Source organism: Vigna angularis, chromosome 1 (genome assembly GCF_016808095.1).
Source record: "Vigna angularis cultivar LongXiaoDou No.4 chromosome 1, ASM1680809v1, whole genome shotgun sequence".
Lineage (NCBI taxonomy): Eukaryota > Viridiplantae > Streptophyta > Magnoliopsida > Fabales > Fabaceae > Vigna > Vigna angularis.
In genome coordinates this window covers 44,193,483-44,213,483 of record NC_068970.1, presented here as the reverse complement: position 1 = coordinate 44,213,483, position 20,001 = coordinate 44,193,483, and the positions used below count along the sequence as shown (strand labels likewise).

The window sequence follows — 20,001 nt, the reverse complement described above, 5'->3', positions numbered from 1 at the left end:
GTAAGTAATTGTTTTGAAATTAAAATATATATTTATCAATTTTACTTTTAAACAACTTCTTTTAAGTAACTATTTTTTCAATTTTTTTTTTCAAAACTAAATGAACTATTTATAATAATTAATTATTTATAGAATAAATAAAAATTATTAATAATATAATTATAAAAAATTATTTTTATTATCATAATTTTATTATCATAGAAAAAAATGATAATAATTTTTTTTTCTCAGTATAGCCAAATAGTTATATTTAAAAATTTTAAAATAACTTAAAAAGAATTATCAAATTAAAAATTTCGGAACATAAATGATAAATTTTGAAGAAATAAAAGAGTAAAAGAACTCGCAGAGATAAATAGGGAAGAGAAGGGAAAGAGATTTGGAGGGAAAAAAGAAACGTTGTAGAAGATATGCCGGTAGCGAGGCGAGAGACTTGCGATGCAAGAGTGATTGCTCACATAGACATGGATTGCTTCTACGTTCAAGGTTCCTTTCTTCTCTCTCATTTCTCAAGTGAATCTCCTTCAAGCAATACCCAATTTGTGTGATTATATGGTGATGATGATGATGATGATGATGGTGTTGTTGATTGGTGTAGTGGAACAGAGAAAACAACCAAATTTAAGAGGCTTGCCCACTGCAGTCATACAGTACAATTCATACAAAGGTGGGGCTCTCATTGCTGTCAGCTATGAGGCTCGCAGATGTGGCGTCAAACGGTAGTTTTGAATCAAACCCTTGATTTTAGGGGAAATTCCCTATTTAGTTTGAAATCGGGTTCTGTTTCGTCTAAGTGCTTAAACTCAATGGGTTAATAGGATCACTTAAGTTATTTGCATGTGACCTTGGACTAATCAGGGATTACACTCCGGGAACTTTTTAAAATTTTGTTAATTCTAGAGATTAAAGTGACAATGAATCACAATTTGAGATACTAAATTGGCTATTTACTTTTTATTTATTTTATTATCTGCTTTAATGTTCACCTTAGCTGCGTTGTTTTAGTTCAATGCGAGGCGATGAAGCCAAGGAGGCATGCCCGCAAATTCAACTGGTACAAGTTCCGGTAGCACGTGGTAAGGCTGATCTCAACTCATATAGGAATGCGGGTTCAGAGGTGCGTGTCATTGGCATTTCATAGTGATTGTTGACCTTTGGAGTCATTCATTCCCTTGTTTTGACTGTGCCCAAATTCGAAAATTTCAGGTCGTTTCAGTTCTTTCGCAAAAGGGTCGCTGTGAGAGGGCTTCGATTGATGAGGTATATCTTGATCTAACTCATGCTGCTGAAACCATGCTGATGGAAGCATCTCCAGAAAGCATGCAAGACTTTGAGGATGAAGTTCTCAAGTCTCATGTTTTGGGGCTGGAAATTGAGGTCAGAGGCTATACTTACTATCATGCCTTTTCTGAGATTGCTTTATTAATGTTAATATCAAGATACAAAATACAGTTTTTTCTTTCTTTTGTTTATATATATGTTCTTTATCTGTCTTAAAAAAAAATATTTTATTCAGTAGGTAAGTCTTAGTGCACTGAAAAAAAATTGTTCTCTGGTTCAGAAGTAAAACAGGAGTTGAATCTTAATTTTAATGTGTGTAAGAAACAATAATTAAATACAGTATAACTTGAAACTTCAGCTCAGTTAGAGTTTACATTTACCTGTTTACTGAAATACCTGTCTAACTTGCTTGTCTAACTTCAGTCCAGTCCTGTCCATTTATCAGGACCATTGATTATGGCAATTTTAATGCACTCGATTAACTTACCTGATCTTTAATAAATTAATGGCAGCACATGCATGAGAGTATATGGCTGTACTGAAACTGGTTTTTTATGTAGGATGGAAGTGATGCCAAAGAAGAGGTTAGGAAGTGGCTTTGTAGAAGTGATGCTAGTTACCAAGATAAGCTATTAGCTTGTGGGGCTCTCATTGTTAGTGACCTCAGGATGCAGGTGCTGAAAGAGACAGAATTCACATGCTCTGCCGGTATTGCTCATAATAAGGTAAAGGCAGTCTTGGTATGCTAATATATCCATATATTATTTGTCCTAAATTCTGACAACATTTCTTCCTAAGGATCCATGATATTTTTTATACGGTCAATAACTGGTGCCGGATACTTTTCTCAGATGCTGGCTAAACTTGCAAGTGCTATGAACAAACCTGCTCAACAAACTATTGTGCCACACTCATCAGTTGAACAGTTACTTGCGACTTTACCAATAAAGAAAATGTAATGTCATTGTATGTTATCATGAATTTCACTCATAATTAAATCTTATCCATTTTTGTCTTGAGTTTACATTTTTTTCAAGTTTATGAAGATACCATTTTTCATATTTTTCATGTAACTCTTCTAATTGTTTTGAAATTTCTTTGATCACGGTCTTTTATATCATAAAGCATGTTGTTGAAGAAAACTTGACTTGCAGGAAACACCTTGGGGGAAAGTTGGGGAGTTCTTTACAGATTGATCTTGGTGTCAACACCGTCGGAGATCTGCTTCAGTTTTCAGAGGAGAAGTTACAACAGTGGTATGGGATCAATACTGGGTGAGTTTTTGTCTTTTAGCATGATGTTACAGTGGTATGGGATCAATACCTTAAAAGAGAATGAATTTCATTATTATCATTCATATCTATTACATTTTCCTTACCTCTATTTATAACAATCTAATCTTCTAAAAAAGGGAAATAAGAAAACAATATACTGAAAAATAATCTAGAAGATCCTACAAATATCTTCTCTAATTAGGAAGATTCTATGATTATTTTCTCTAATTAGGAAGATTTTCCTCTAATTACAACACTCCCCCTCAAATTGGTAAATGAATATCAATCATTCCCAACTTGTCTACAAGATCTTGAAATCTATCGAGAGGGAGTTTTGTAAAAATATATGCTATTTGTTAGGTTTCTGGATATGAAACCCATGGAAAACACCACACGCACACACCCAAGCAAGAACACAGAGTAACAAAGAAAGAATCTGTATTGAATTCCTCTCAACAGGACAATACACCCACACCTCTAAGGGAGCCAAATTCTCCCTCCACTAGAACAAATATCCCGTCTATACCCAAATGAATACAAAAATCAATAATGCCCCATGTACAAAACACACACCCTATTTATAAAGTTTCTCTTCCCCTTCCCACTAACTAACTAACTGTCAAACAACTATTCCCTCCTAACTGCCCTCTCATTTCCTCTTCCTTCTATCCTAAACCCATTATATCCTATCACTCTATACCCTATCATTTCACCCCGCTGCAGAACAACCTTGCCCTCAAGGTTGGAATCGATTGCTCTCTCATTTCCTCTTCCTTCTATCCTAAACCCATTATATCCTATCACTCTATACCCTATCATTTCACCCCGCTACAGAACAACCTTGCCCTCAAGGTTGGAACTGGGAAGCTTGATCTCATGGCTCCTCTTCATCATCGTGTTATCATATGAAGGGAACCCACTGGCTACTGCCCTCCAATTCAGGTCTAGAGGCTTGGGTGGTGGTCTATATGAAAGAATTGTTGTCTCCTTTAAGAGTTACTTCTTTTCCAGAATTCCCATGGACCATATGATTGTTCTATACTGCCTTATGAGCTGGTGACCACTTACATGGGCCTGGATTTTAACAATTTTCTGATGAATGATCAAGAATTCTTTTCTCTTCTTCCAACCCCAAAATCTTTTTTTTATTCTTATAGTAGTAGCACTGGCTAAGCCCTCTCCTTGTCCAGATTTGTTCATCCTAGAAGCTAAAAAGGAAAGAACTTGTTGATCTGACCATCCAATTTCTTCATCATCATCATGTTGAGCAAATTGTTTCCTCTGAATGTTGTATTGCAGCCCTGCAAAGAAATATCCTTGCCATTGGTCTTCTGGTGTTTTACATGTTTGTGACAACCATATCTTGAATTCTTGGATGAATTTTTCCCTACTCAAAACAACTGCATCTTCTACTTTATTTCCAGCCATAATAGTCACCATGTTCCCACCATATTCTGCTTTCTTTCCTCTGTCTTCACCCTCCTTCATTGTTTTGACTTGAACACCACCACCTACCCCTACTATCTCCCCTAAAAACAACAACTTTTTCCACTTCTTGGGCAACAACACCAACAATGTCTCCATCACAGTTTTTGTCTTTGCCTTCCCCTTCACATGTACTTTCTTCTCTCCTATCTTTCCCTCTAATTCCTGCAAAACAATCAACACTCAAAGCAACAACTTCTGACACTCTACTCCCTGCTGTAATGGTAACAACATCCCCCTCATGGTCTTGGTCAACCCTGTTCTTTGCACTGATATCTGTTTCTCTTTCTTTCTCCCAATTGTTTGAATTTTCTCCTCCATCTGAAGGTTTCTTGGCTTTCTTGATGTCTAGCAGACTATCTTGCCTAGCCTCCATACTTATCTTTCCTTCTTTCTTTCCTTTCAAGACATCTTGAAGAAATTCCTCTCTCCTTCCTATTTTTCCTCTGTTAACAAAATCTTGATCTCCATTTACGGACCCTGGACTACCTTTTAATCCTTTTTCCTGGTTCCACATCCTTCCTCCAAGAACTCGCAAGAGTTCTCTAGTTTCCTGCTGCATTTCTTGCATATTTCTTCCCCATTCTGCCATGCTCATTTTCGGTTCTGCCCTACTCATTTTCTGTTCGCTGGTTCCTAATTTTCCTCTGTTAACAGAATCTTGATCTTTATTTACAGACCCTGGATTGCCTTTTAATCCTTTTTCCTGATTCCACGTCCTTCCTCCAAGAACTCGCAAGAGTTCTCTGGTTTCCTGCCGCATTTCTTGCATATTTCTTCTCCATTTTGCCATGCTCATTTTCGGTTATGCCCTGCTCAATTTTTGTTCGCTGGTCCTCCTCTCCAAGGTATTGTCTCTTCCTTCCATGCTTCCACCCTTTCTTGATCACTTCTTGATCCGCAACCTTTGATCCGGTTGTTCTCTCCTCAAGAAATCTGGCAAGTCGGACCAATTTTGTTAGGTTTCTAGATATGAAACCTATGGAAAACACCACACGCACACACCCAAGCAAGAACACAGAGTAACAAAGAAAGAATCTGTATTGAATTCCTCTCAACAGTACAATACACCCACACCTCTCAACAGTACAATACACACACACCCTATTTATAGAGTCTCTCTTCCCCTTCCCACTAACTAACTAACTATCAAACAACTCTTCCCCCCTAACTGCCCTCTCATTTACTCTTCCTTCTATCCTAAACCAATTATATCCTATCACCCTATATCCTATCCCTATTTGATGTTTTGTAGGAACATGAGTTGTAATAAAAAAGTCTCTGTCTAGATTATCTTTGATGAAATGTCTGTCAATCTCAATATGTTTGATCCTATCATGCTGTATTGGATTATGGGCAGTGCTCATGGTAGACTTATTGTCATAGTGTAGTTGCACAGGGTTGTCCACCTTTACTTTAAGGTCATCTAAAATTATTTTCATCCAGAGTCCTTCATATATTCCTTGAGCAAGAGCTCGAAATTTAGCTTCTGCAGTAGAACGAGATATTCTATCTTGCTTTTTGCTCCTTCATGTTACCAGACTATCTCCAAGAAACACAATATACCCAGAAGTAGATTTTCTATTAGTCATAGAACTTGCATAGTCAACATCAGTATATATTTTCATAGTCAACGTGTCTTCCCTTTTGTCTCTGTCTTGGATCATGCATAAATTGGCTCACTACACTAACTGCATAAGCAATGTCTGGTCTTGTGTGTGATAGAAAAATCAATTTTTCTACCAATCTCTGATATTGAGCCTTCTCTACAGGAGCATGTTCTTCACTTCCAATTTTGTGATTCTGTTTTATAGGAACGGTTGAGGTTCTACATCCTAGTTTTCCGGTTTCTTTGAGGAGATCAAGTACATATTTCCTTTGGGAGATGAAAATTCTGTTCTTGGAGTAAGCAACCTCTATTCCAAGAAAATATTTGAGTTTTCCTAGGTCTTTCATTTCAAATTGGGCTGCCAATTTTTCTTTTAATGCCAATTTTTCTGTTTCATCATCTCCTGAATAATCATATCATCCACATAGACAAGCAATAAAGTGAGTTTACCTGTAGAAGAGTGCTTTATGAATAGAGTATGATCTCCTTGGCTTTGTCTGTATCCCAAGGAAACCATTGCTTTTGTGAATCTTCCAAACCATGCTCTGTGGAATTGCTTAAGACCATACAATGCTTTCTTTAGGAGGCATACCTTGTTTCTTTCATTTTTCACTTCAAAACCTTGGGAATCTCCATGTACACTTCCTCTTCTAGATTTCCATGAAGAAAGACATTCTTCACATCCAACTGGTGTAAGTCCCATCCAAAATGAGCAGCCAAAGCGAGAACAACTTGAACTACATTCATCTTTCCACTGGGGCAAACGTCTCCTCATAGTCAATCCCATAAGTTTGGGTATATCCTTTTGCCACCAATCTAGCTTTATATCTTTCTATTGTCCCATCTGCCTTATGTTTCATTGTGAATATCCATCTACACCCTAGTGCCTTCTTGTCTCTTGGCTTATCAACAATCTCCCAAATTGAATTTCTTTCTAATGCATTCATCTCTTCTTTGATGGCTTGATTCCAATGTTCAAGTTTCATGGCCTCCTGAATTGAGGTAGGAATTTATGTGGCATCAATGGCAACAATAAAGCTTCCGTTCTTATCAAAGAGATTATTAGTGCAAACATATTGAGAAATAGGATATTTAGCACATGATCTTCTTTCCTTTCTCAATGCAATGTGTAAATCCTCAGTAATACTATCTCCTTTTGTTATCTTCAGGGATCCTCACCTTCGGATTAGACAATTTTTCTTGTTCAAGAGTCGATGTGGGTATTTTCTTCTTTCATATTTTGTCAAAAAATTTGTCTTCTTCCTCTTCTTCCTCACTGTGGACTGTGGTATCTTCATTGCTCAGATCTTGGGCATCCTGCAAAGACAAACATGGCAATGAGAAGGAGAGTTCATCCACTTCAAGTGCTTTCTCCCCTGAAGAGGTGGACTGACATAAAAGGATTGTGTTTCATGAGAGGGACGCGACGACTATGAGGATGATAACATTTGGACCCTTTTTTATTAGAAGGATATATTGGTTAAAGCAACTGGTATTGTCGAGTCGTGCAGCGGAATAAAATTGCAGAATGAGCGTGTTCGGTCAATTTAAAAAATGGTTCCTTCAATTTTCTTATAAACGTTTTATCAAACAGTTGATGTGCAGAAAATGTAAAGAGTATAGAGAGTAGAAAAATCACAAATGATTTTTATCCTGGTTCGAATCAAAAGATTCTACGTCCAGTCATTAATCACTATAATAGTGATTAACCTTTTTCACTAAAAATAGTTTCACAGTTACAATAGAGTGAATGGAAATTTAGAACAACAAAACCTTCCTTCGACGAACGAACCGGAAGAAACTTCCTTCGACAAACGAACCGGAAGCAACAACTTTGCCAACTTGAAGAGAACCGCTCTGACCTTTGACGAACAAAGCGCGAGCTTCTCCTATCCACAAGACTTGACAAGAGCAAGAGCTATCACTTGAGAACTTCCTCAGACACACTGTATTCTCAAATGGCATAGTCTCCTTTTCACTCACAGAGAGTTTCCCTTAGGCACAAATCTCTAATACTCTTGAATGAAAAGTTACTTTCTAAGAGCCGTGGAAAACACTATTTATAGCCTAAGGTTCGTGCTAGGTCAGAAACTAAAAAGACACATTACAACTACTAGTGATAATCAATTATTGTAAGTGATAATCGACTATATGCGAGACTTGGAACAGTTAGGATATTTAACTCTTCAACTGGTCGACTCCAGTTCTTCACCTTCTTCCACCGTTCGGCTCGAGCCCTCATCGTCTTCCATCGTTCGACTCGACCCCGGATCACCTTCTGCCGTTCGGTTTGGTTCCTCACAGCTTTCCAGCGTTCGGTGCTAACTGCTCGGTCTTGGTCATACCTCGCTTGGTCTCGGTCATACCTCGCTTGGTCTCGGTCATGCCCTCCATCGCTCGGTCGGAACTACTCGATCTCGCTTATCATCTGTTAGTGATCGTTCGGTCTTGTACATGTGTTGTGTTTATCTGTTTTGTTCAACTTTCAACTACTATACGCCGTTCGGCCTTTTAGCTTTGCTCAGCCTTCAACTGTGTTCGGCTTTCATCTGCTATACGCTGTTTGGCCTTTAAGTGTATTCGGCCTGTGTTTCAACATCGTTCGGTCTTCAACTGTTATATACCGTTCGGTTTGCATCTGGGCTCTTGTTCCCTTTCCTCGTGGACCAACATACAGGAGTGCTTTTAAACTTAAGACAACAAGTGATAGGCAATGGAGGGTGTACGAAAGAAGAAAGAAGAATACTTAACATTTGCATTTATAAGCTAGCTGTTTATAACAGTTAGGAAGGGCGGGAAAAGAGGTTGTAAAAAATAGTTTGTTTGTTTAGTTAGAAGGGAGCTTTTTGGAACTTTGATTGTTGACAGGCCCTTAGACCTGTGAAGGGGATTATGCCCTTGTATCTTGACTGTACAGACTGTTCTTTTCTGTGAATAATACAAGTTTCCACTCATTCTTTCTGTTATACTGGTGTGAGAGTGTCTGAGGGTGTTCCTTGATTAGGTTTCTTGTTTAGAAACCTATCAATTTGGTCCGACCTGCCGGATTCGAAATTGAGAGGGAGAAGTCATGCATGATGAAGGGAAGATTGGTGGCGGTAGAAGGACAACTGGAAGCCGTAGAGATTGCGATGGCAGAAATGAAGGCGGATAGTGGGGTTCTGCGACATGAGACTGGGGTGTTGAGACAAGATTCTGCGGCGATGCGCCAGGATCTCCAGGCGATCTTGAGAATGTTGGGGGATCGTAATTGCCATCAGGACGACCAACGCAATGAGGGAAGTCAGTCGTCTGTTAATGATAATGGGGGTAGACGCGACGAAGAAAGGGGAAGAAGTGACGGGAATCAAGAAAGGCAATCCAATTGGAGGAAATGGGTTGAGTTACCCGTGTTTGAAGGAGGCGATCCTTTGAACTGGATCAATAGGGCGGAAAATTTTTTCGACGTTCAGAGGGTGGACGAAGAAGAGAAGTTGAGCTTGGCTTTCATTAGCATGGAGGGCTATGCGGGACATTGGTTCCGATTTTGGAGGGAGAAAACCAAGAACAATTCTTGGGAAGGATTAAAAAGGGCGATGGTGATTCGGTTCGGAGGGGGGACTCGAGGGTCGGTTTTTGAGAGGATGACGGCCATTAAGCAGGCGGGGACGGTGGAAGAGTACATTCGGGACTTTGAAGTTCTGGTAGGACAGACGACCCAGATTCCCTAAGAGCAACTCTTGGGTTACTTCATGGCGGGCCTTCAGGAAGAGGTTGGCAACCACGTGCGACCTCATGATCCGCAAGACTTGATGACAGCCATGCGAATCGCGCGCGACGTTGAGAAGCTATGCGCCAACGCGAAGATCGGAGGTGGGTTGACGACCAAGAACCAAGGTTCTTGGGGAAGGACGACAGGGGCAGTAACGCGAATCAAACCCAGTCGTGACACGCAAGGTCGAGGGGGGCCTGCGGAGAGTGTCGGATAAGTGAAGAAGGAGGCAACCCAAGGAAGCGGGATAGCGAAACCCAGTTTCGATGGTAGAGGGAGAAATGTGCGAAACTTACCTTACTTGGGAGTTCGTGAAAAGAAGATGTTTAGTCCAGGTCAGCAATGCCCGGAGAAAGGCTTGCGAATGTTGATATTGGCCGAAGAAGAGGAGGAGGAAGAGGGCGAGATTCAAACAGAACTGAATCATATGCAGATGGAATTATCGGCATTCTCAGCTGGAGGCTTAACTCTGCCAAAAACGATGAAGTTGCGGAGGAGTATATGAGACAGAGAATTGCTGATTTTAATTGACAGTGGCACTAGCCACAATTTCATCAGTCAGAGGCTGGTGGAGGAGATGGGATTGGCCATAGTGGACACCCTTCCTTATCTGGTAAGCCTGGGAGATGGCCAGAAGAAAAGAACCAAGGGCCGTTGTGAAAGAGTGATGATAAAGGTGAGGGAAACGAAGATTTAGAACGATTCTATTTGTTCGAACTGGGAGGGGTGGATGTCATATTGGGCGTGGAATGGCTGGAGAAATTGGGGGAGGTGGTTGTAAACTGGGGCAATTTAACCATGGTGTTCCATCAGGAGGGAAGAAAGGTAATGGTGAAAGGGACCCAACACTGAAAAGGAAGATGGTGGAATCGCGAGCCTTGCTCAAGATGGGTGAAGTGGAGGCGTGGTTGTTGGTTTGGGAGTTGAGCACGGTGGAAATGGATGAGAATGTTAGGAACCTCCAGAGCTTAACAGAGGAACAGGGATGGGAGATGGAACAATTGTTGAATCAATCTAGAGGGGTATTCACTGAATCTGCCGGGTTACCGCCTGACCAAGGCATGGTGCACCACATACCACTCAAGGAGGGGACTGATCCGGTTAATGTTAGACCCTACAGATACCCTCACATGATGAAGGGAGAAATAGAGCAGTAGGTGGCTGAGATGCTTAGAACTGGGGTTATCAGGCCGAGTAATAGCCCGTACTCGAGCCCGGTCATATTAGTTAAAAAAAAAGATGGCAGCTGGAGGTTTTGCATAGATTATAGGGCCTTAAACCATGCCACAGTGCCAGACAAGTTTCCTATACCAGTAATTAAAGAGTTGTTGGATGAGTTGAGGGGGGGCTAGCTATTTCTCTAAGGTTGATTTGAAGGCGGGCTACCATCAAATTCGAATGGGGGAAAGAGACATCGAGAAGACTGCATTTAGAACTCATCAAGGTCACTATGAGTTCATGGTAATGCCGTTTGGCTTTACCAACGCGCCTGCCACATTCCAAAGTGCTATGAACAACCTCTTATAGCCTTATTTGAGGAAGTTTGTCTTGGTGTTCTTTGATGATATATTGGTTTATAGCCAATCATGGGGGGAGCATCTTAAGCATGTGAGGGAAGTATTGAGGACGTTGGAACAAAATAAATGGGTGGCAAATAAGAAGAAATGTGAGTTCGGACGGACTCAAATCAAGTATTTGGGGCATGTTATATCCGATAAGGAAGTGAAGATGGATCCGAAGAAGGTGAGGGCGATGTTAGACTGGGAGAGACCTAAAACAGTAAAGGACTTGAGGGGATTTCTAGGGTTGACTGGCTATTATAGAAGGTTTGTCAAGGATTATGGAAAAATTGCCAAGCCTTTGACAAAATTGTTAAAGAAGGGGGAGTTCTCGTGGAACGAGAGGGCGAAGGAGGCTTTGAGCAAGTTGAAAAGGGCCATTACTACTGCCCCAGTACTGTCTCTACCAGATTTTAGTCGGCCTTTTCACATGGAGTTGGAGTAGTCCTTACCCAAGGGAAGAAACCGATTTCCTTTTTCAGTAAGGCCCTATCGGAAGGAACGCTGAACAATTCCATCTATGAGAAGGAATGGATGGCCTTAGTCCTGGCCATACAACATTGGAGGCCCTACTTGCTGGGGCAGAGATTTGTGGTACACACGACCAGAGGAGGCTCCGATATCTGTTAGAACAACGCATTACCACTCAAAATCAGCAAAATTGGATTGCTAAGTTGCTGGGGTATGATTTTGAGATAGTATACAAGGCGGGGGTTATTGATAAAGCAGCAGATGCTCTGTCCCGGAAGAATGAGGGGAATATCGATGAGGAGAAGGGGCTATGTGTAGTAGCCAGACCATACTGGCAAGATTTTAAGGAAATTGTGAAGGAAGTGGAGGAGGATGAGATCTTACGAAAGGTGGTAGATGACATTAGAAGGGATCCGAACACTCACCCAGCTTATACGCTAGGGAAAGGCTGCACTATAAGGGTCGGTTGGTAATCTCAGCTCGATCAGCATGGGTTCCCAAATTAATTGTAGAGTTTCACTTAAGTCAGATTGGGGGACATTCCGGGGTGTATAGGATGTATCGCAAGGTAGCTCAATCCTTGTATTGGATTGGTATGAAAAAGGATGTGACCGATTTTGTTACCAGTTGTCTGGTCTGTCAGTAGCACAAATACTTGTCCTCATCTCCACAATGACTCTTGCAACCTCTACCGATACTGAATGCTCTTTGGGAAGAGTTGAGCATGGACTTCATAGTGAGGCTACCTAAATCACAGGGCTACGATGCTATCTTGGTTGTGGTAGATCGCCTAGCAAGTATGGACATTTCCTGCCACCCAAGCACCCTTATACGACTCGTACTATTGCAGACATATTTGTTAAGGAAATAGTCAGACTGCATGGAGTACCCATTTCCATTGTAAGCGACAGGGACCCCTTATTTCTGAGTATTTTTTAGAAAGAGTTGTTCAAGATGCAGGGCACTCAACTGAAGATGAGCACGGTGTACCATCTGGAATCTAATGGGCAGACGGAGGTGCTAAACCGAGTGTTGGAGGGCTATTTAAGGTGTTTATGTTCTGAGCAACCCCGAGGGTGGATGATAGTTTTACCATGGGCTGAGTATTGGTACAATACCAGTTATCAAGGAGCAATAAGGTGTACCCCTTTTGAAGCAGTATATGGGAGATCTCCTCCTTCCTTGCACAAGTTTATACCGGGCGAGTCTTTAGTGGAGGCTGTGAATCAGGAATTGCAAACCAAGGATGAAGCTCTAAGGCAGTTAAAATTTCATTTAAAGAGGGCTCAAGCATTGATGGTGAAACAGGCCAATAAAGGAAGAAGACCTGCGAATGTCGAGGTTGGAGAATTGGTATATCTAAAGATAAGACCACACCGACAGACCTAATGCCAACCAGACTTCACCCGAAGTTGGCGGCTAGATACTTTGGGCCATTCCAGATTATTCAGAAGGTGGGGGAGGTGGCCTACAAGCTCTAGTTACTAGAGACAGTGCACATACATCCGGTGTTTCATGTATGACAGTTGAAAAAGGCAGTAGGAGAATAGAGAGTGGAGAAGGAGTTGTCAAAAGATATACAGGTAGATGGGCCCTCATTTTGGCCAGTCAGAATTCTAGAAAAAAGAGAAACATAGAAAGGGGAGGAGAGAATGCATCAGTTGTTAATAGAATGGCAGGAAGGTGGTCAGGATGGGGCGACTTGGGAAGATGAAGTGACCATCAGGGATCAATACCCAGATTTCAACCTTGGGGACAAGGTTGAGCTTCAGGCAGAGGGTAATGATAGGCAATGGAGGGTGTACAAAAGAAGAAAGAAGAATACTTAACATTTGCATTTATAACCTAACTGTTTAGCAATGGAGGGTGTACAAAAGAAGAAAGAAGAATACTTAACATTTGCATTTATAACCTAACTGTTTATAACAGTTAGGAAGGGCGGGAAAAGAGGTTGTATAAATAGTTTGTTTGTTTAGTTAGAAGGGAGCTTTTTGGAACTTTGATTGTTGACAGGCCCTTAGACTTGTGAAGGGGATTATGCCCCTGTATCTTGACTGTATAGACTATTCTTTTCAGTGAATAAGACAAGTTTCCACTCATTCTTTCTGTTATACTGGTGTGAGAGTGTGTGAGGGTGTTCCTTGATTAGGTTTCTTGTTTAGAAATCTATCAACAAGGGTCTTCATATTCTTCACTTTGTAACATCATCAAAATCATTGTCTTCAAGACACCAATGCTCCTCACTGGTAACAGGATACCCAATAAATATACATTTATGAGCTTTGGGATTTAATTTACTACAGTTAGGATGATGAGAGTGAACAAAAACAATACATCCAAAGACTTGACTAGGTAGACTCGTTATTAGGGGGAAGAAGGAACAAAAGACAATAGAGTCTCTATAGGACTAATGCCATTTAAGATACGGGTGGGTAACCTGTTGATGATGAGATATGTGGTCGTTAAGACAACTTCTCCCCAATAATTTTTTGGAACAAACATTTAAAAAAGAAGAGCTTTAGTTACTTCAAGAAGCTGATGATACTTTCTTTCTGCAACCCTGTTTTGTTGAGAGGTGTTTACGCATGTTTGTTCATGAACAATACCATTATGAGACAAAAAATTGAGTAATTCATGATTCATATATTTAGTTAGTACCATTATTAGACCTGATTCTTTTGATATTTTTTCCAAATTGATTTTGGACAAGACAGAAAAAATTTGGACAAGACGAAAAAAATTAACAAAGATTTGGAAAACTTCTGATTTATTTTTCATAAGGTATGTCCACATAACATTGGTACAATCATCAATAAAGGTAACAAACCATTTGGCTCCGGAAATAGATTCTACGACTAGTCCCTAAATGTCAAAATGAATTAAGACAAATGGAGAAGTACTCTTTTTATTACTAATAGGATAAGATGCACGATGATGTTTTGACAACTGACAAATATCACAATTAAGAGACTCAACAGACTCCTTGGTAAACAAATGGGGAAATAAAGACTTGGTAAGATTAAATGAAGGATGTAACCATATTTGGAAACTTGCCCACTTCTCAGATGTAGCTTGTTGACTCTTTTTTGTTTTGCTTTGGTCCTCAGATTCCAGCAGATACAACCCACTTTGCTCCTTAGCAGTTAAAATTGTCTTCTCCGTGGCAAGGTCTTGAAAAACACAACACAATAAGTTGAGAAAAATGTTACTGAACAATTTAAATCTTGTGAGTTTTTTGCGTAGAGATAAGACTATTGACTAATTGTGGAACATGTAAAACATCCTTTAATACAATAGATGAATCCAAAATTATATTCCTAGAGCTGCATATAGGTATACCCTGCCATTCACAACTGTAATAAGTTGTTCTTTATTTGTTTTACCATATGAGTCGAAGGACAAACGTAAAGGTGTCATATGATTAGTTGCTTCTGAATCAAGAATCCAAATACCTTGAGACACATGACCATCAATATTGAGACAAATCTTACCTTTCATGGACAGAGTACATGATCCGGAGAGCTTACTCATTGATTCAACCATTGCTTTCAAATGCTCGGGTTCTTCCTTATAAGTTTTCATATCAAGAGTCATAAATCATAGGATATTTGACAACGGCGACGGTGGCTCCTGTTGCAGCAGAAGCGGAGCTCCCAAGATTAGGAGCTCTGATACCAACTTGAAATGAGAATGAATTTTATTATTATCATTCATATCTATTACATTCTCCTTACCTCTATTTAACAATCTAATCTTCTAAAAAAGGAAAATAAGGAAACAATATACTGAAAAATAATCTAGAAGACCTTACAAATATTTTCTCTAATTAAGAAGATTCTATAGATATTTTCTCTAATCAGGAAGATTTTCCTCTAATTACAACATGTTACACACACATATATATATGTGTGTGTATGTATGTATGTATATGTAGATATAGATATATTATATCATATCTGCTACCAAAATATCATTTGCTTATTTAAATTTTGGGATCTCATATTTAAATAGCAATTTTTGTGCATCCTCTAATGGCTTGCATTTTTTATCTGTTTGTTAATTGCTCATTACTGTCTTTTTGATTGTCTTCATTGCAATCTGTTGTTATTCTATTCCTGATTCTACTTTTTACAGCTTTACAGAACTTGGTTGTGGAATATTTCAAGAGGAATCAATGGGGAAGAAGTTGAGGGGCGACTACTTCCCAAGAGCCATGGTTCTGGCAAGACGTTTCCTGGGCCTCAGGCTTTGAAGACAATTGATTCGGTAAGAGCTCTCATATGAGCAGTCCTCCTAGCAGTAGCACTTTATTTTGGGTGATGCTGCACTCAGCAACATTTTATTACTTATGCACAATGAAAACTGCTTGTGCTTTATTTCTTAGTGCCTCCTTGGGTCAGATATTTTTATTGCTCTCATAAATATTGTGTATTTTATTTCGGAGTTTCTGTTGGCTGTCATTTGCAGGTTTGTGATTTGTTTTGAGTAGTTTCACAACCTTGGACATCTCTTTTTGTGATTATTTTTCTCAAATTTAGGATAGAATTCTTTCTTATTATTTCTTATGAGGTTGTTAACCTCTATTTGTATACATAAGTCAGCAGCATATTTTAGGAAATATGGGCTGCTAATTCTACTGGACAAATCCCTAACATTACGGGATCAATCAAACATAAATAGCCTATTAACGGCAACACCCAGCAGTTACAGAAATACAGCACATTTAAATAAAAGACTTCCTAAAATACACTATGCCAATTAATACCACTCCAATCACGGTTTTGACAATTTTTTATCTTCAGATTCAACATTGGCTTAATCAACTGTGTGAAGAGCTGAATGAACGCCTTAATTCTGATCTGGATCAAAACAAACGGATTGCACAGACACTGACGCTACATGCTAGAGCATATAAGGTGGTTCTTCTGTGACTGGTCTTTACATGATTCTCTTTTACTCTGAAAATTTGTTCATTGTTTACTTTTTCTCATATCTTCTTACCAACTTTTCTTTTACCCTCTTCAGTGGTTTTGTTTTATGTATATTTTCTATGAGCTTTTATCTTGCAGACAGGGGATTCAGATTCACTTAGAAAGTTCCCTTCTAAATCTTGTCCTTTAAGATATGGGACTAGAAAGATTCAAGAGGACGCCCTAATTCTTTTTCAAGCTGGGTTGCGTGATTTTTTGGGCTCCTACAGCTTTAAGGTTCATGGAAACGAAAATAGCAACTGGGGAGTGACATCACTTTCTGTTTCTGCGAGTAAAATTGTGTCTATACCATCTGTAAGTTAGAACTGTTCGATTTTCTAAATTTTCCTGATATAGGATCACTTTAAAGCATTGAGGAACATTACTGGCATTTGAAATGTAATAACCTGGATTATTAAGTATACCGTTACTACTAGTATTTGGTATTTCTGAGCGATATGTATTTAGTGTTTGGTCTATACTAGTTAACACGAGCCTTGCAGTTTTACATTCCCAATTTAGGTTGGTCCTTAGCAAGTGGTACCTTTTATTATCATATAGTGTTAATAAAAATTTACGTATTAAATGGCATTTGTGTCTAGGGGACACATTCAATTGCTAAATACTTTGGAGGGCTATTTTCATCCAGTTCTACATCAAATCCATCAATAGACGTTGTCATTGATGAAGCTGTACCATCATCACCTTCAGGTTTTGCATCATCTCATTGGTTGCTTAATTATTAAAATACCGATTCTCTTGCATTCAAATATAATTTGATGAAGGCTATATGCTTAAGCAGGTAGTGAAAATTGTACGGGAATGGTTCCCTATGATTTACAGCTTCAACATCCTCATTACACAGAAATGAAGCATTCTAGTGCATGTTTGGATCCACAGGTATATCAAAGCAAGTATATATCATGGTCAGATTTCATGTAAAGACATGTAATATTATAACCCAATTAGAACAATGTCTTTTGAAATTATTTGCAAAAGAGATATTTACCGGATGATTTTGAAGTGGCAAAACTACCAGGTGGGGTTGATTTTGAAGGTTTCTAATGACTAATGTGAGGATCTGGTAGAAATATTTTATACCAGTTAGCATATAGACACGTCATGCTTGTATAAATAATCATAAAATATGAAAGTATCCAAAAACTCAAGTTGCTCATGAATCATGATAGATATTTTGCTTATTGGTGCACCATCAGATTTCAATATTAGTTTTCATTTTAATGGGTTTTCTTCATGGATAAACGTCTTAAAGCAAAATGTATGACTTTCAGAGAAATGAGAATTAAGCTTATACTACTAGGTCCATTAAGGAAGAGGTGCATTAATGAGGTAGGCTTTCTAAGATATAAAGTTGAGAGCTAAGAGCTCAAAAACAAACTTGAATGTAGGCAAGATTATTATATTTGTAAATAAATTCAATTACAAGAGTTTGATCGATATTCTTCTTGACTGTTAATAATCAATGTGCATGTGCATCTGAGTTCAAACCTATTGCTTTTGTTCTCTATATGCAAATGCTTCATGTTTAGTAATGATCACAGGGATTTATCCTTTTCCTTTGCAGGATCCATTGAATCATTTGTCCAGTAAAGCGGAAGGCTTGACAGAAGAATCCTCCTTCATGTCACCCTCTGGTACTGTGGAATACTAGTTTTAGTTCTTCATTCTCCCTTCTATTGGCTCCTTTTGAGATTTGATAATTTTTTTCATTTCAGGAAGTGAAGACAGAATGAAAGACGGTGAGCCACATAGAGTTTTACCTGCAAAAGATCCTAGTCATGTTTCAAATGTCTCTAGTTTGAAAGCAGTAGGGAAGAAAAAGAGAGCAGGAAAGATGCTTCATGTATGCTCTCTGACACTATTTAGCTACTGATTGCATAGTTTTGGGTATCTTAAATTCAATCATGAACATAAAAAACTTCAAATCAGTTTTAATCATGTTATGCAAGGATCTACGATGCAGAGTTATGTTTTTGGCCAAGAGAGTTATCTTTGTTCCAAATTCTAATCATAACATAGTTCTGTAAATTGGAAGATACTGGTTAAGCTGGTAATTTAGCCAGAAATGAGTTACTTTTCCTCAACATCAGTTGCATCATAATTCTGACCCAATTGCAGTATATAAATTTATTTATTTCAACAACTTGTAAACATTGGTCTGAGACCAGGTGTCAGTGCATTACTTTTCTACAAGGTCATGTAGTTTAAAGTTTTCTTTAATACTTTTCTGCTAATTCCAAAACCAATATGTTTTTCATTATTAAAGAAGACATGAATATACAATTTATGTCCAGTTACTACTCGCAACATATCTTTTCTATGTCGAAAAGAAAAAGAGTGATCCACTATTCAACTTTTGCGATGCCCAAATTAGCCAAAGACACTCATTTCACACAGCTTGATGCTAAAATGCATGTCTTATATTTTATAGATGCTGGAATGAATGGATGCTGTGGTGCTTCAGTGGGGAACTTTAATGACATTTCATTACTGGTTTTTACTTGTAAATGGTGGGGATAATGTCTCATGTTGTGCAGTCTGGTTTGACATAGTTTAGTTTTCAGAATCTTAGCTCCCAATCTGCCTGTTCTAATGTTTAATACATACGTATGTGTGTGTGTGTATTACTGCAGAAGTCTCAGATATGAAAAGCATTGCTGCCATAACCAATAGAATTATAAATTCTAATAGCTTATGCTGATATAAAGATGTGGTGTTTCAGCAATGAATCAATTGCATTTAAGTTTTTACAGTATAAGAGTTCTTCTTGTTGCAGGAGAATTGTTCAATTATAAATATCTTTAGTAATTACCATAATTCCCGGTCTTCATTGGAGCAGAAGAATGTTTCAAATGCCCATGATATTAACATATCGCTTGGTAATTTTATAATCCCATTCCTTGTATTGTATTTGAGTTTCAATTCCTTTTTATTATGCTAATTTCATTGATACTGCAGGATCTCAGTCAGCTGATGATAGTTATTCAACTTGTAATGAAGAGATTGATACCAACAAGGATGGATGTAGTGTAGGTGTATCACAAGGGAGGGAAGCTTGGAGTAGTTATAATATTGATGAAATCGATCCCTCTATCATTGATGAATTACCACCAGAAATTCAGCAAGAGTTTCGAACCTTGCTTAGGCCACAAAAGCGGCCCAATGTGGCTAAACGAGGTTCTAGTATTAAACACTATTTCTTACCTGATAAAAGTAGATAAATAATTGTTGACTTTGATTTAATGTACATATTTTGTAATGCTTTATTAGAAATATGTAAGGTAGTTGATTTGTGATTGGCTATTTGGTTGAGAATTTTTATGGAATCAGCATGAGGAACCTTTTGGTTGTGTTGTATGATGCTTCTTGTAAGGATACTATATGTAAATTTTCTCCAATCAATTCAACCAAAAATTGCTATTGTCCAAAAAGAACAAAAGTAAAATAAGTGTTAGTTTAGTCCATAAATAATGACTCTTCTTTAAGCTGGGTAAACTGTCTTAATTTAGCTTTTAGCATAGTAATGTGAAGAATGGAATGCAAGTGTCAATACGTCAATGCTTTTGTTCTGGTTGTCATC

General features: G+C 38.6%; 1 protein-coding gene across 2 annotated transcripts; it reads left to right on the top strand.

The window, feature by feature from the left end:
- The first annotated feature begins 346 nt into the window (after window positions 1-346).
- On the top strand, window positions 347-19,722 carry LOC108319099 (DNA polymerase eta). Of its 2 annotated transcripts, none has more exons than XM_017550123.2 (16): window positions 347-486; window positions 599-719; window positions 1,006-1,117; window positions 1,207-1,377; window positions 1,842-2,006; window positions 2,133-2,236; window positions 2,436-2,555; window positions 15,573-15,696; window positions 16,233-16,346; window positions 16,500-16,715; window positions 17,003-17,111; window positions 17,203-17,300; window positions 17,986-18,055; window positions 18,137-18,264; window positions 19,198-19,300; window positions 19,380-19,722. In XM_017550123.2, exons 1-16 carry the CDS (start codon window positions 411-413, stop codon window positions 19,640-19,642), a joined length of 2,094 nt encoding a protein of 697 aa, XP_017405612.2. In that variant the 5' UTR covers window positions 347-410; the 3' UTR covers window positions 19,643-19,722. The 2 variants fall into 2 exon arrangements, with proteins under 2 accessions (XP_017405612.2, XP_052727333.1); XM_052871373.1 differs by having other exon boundaries at window positions 439-486; window positions 599-667.
- The last annotated feature ends 279 nt before the right edge of the window (window positions 19,723-20,001 follow it).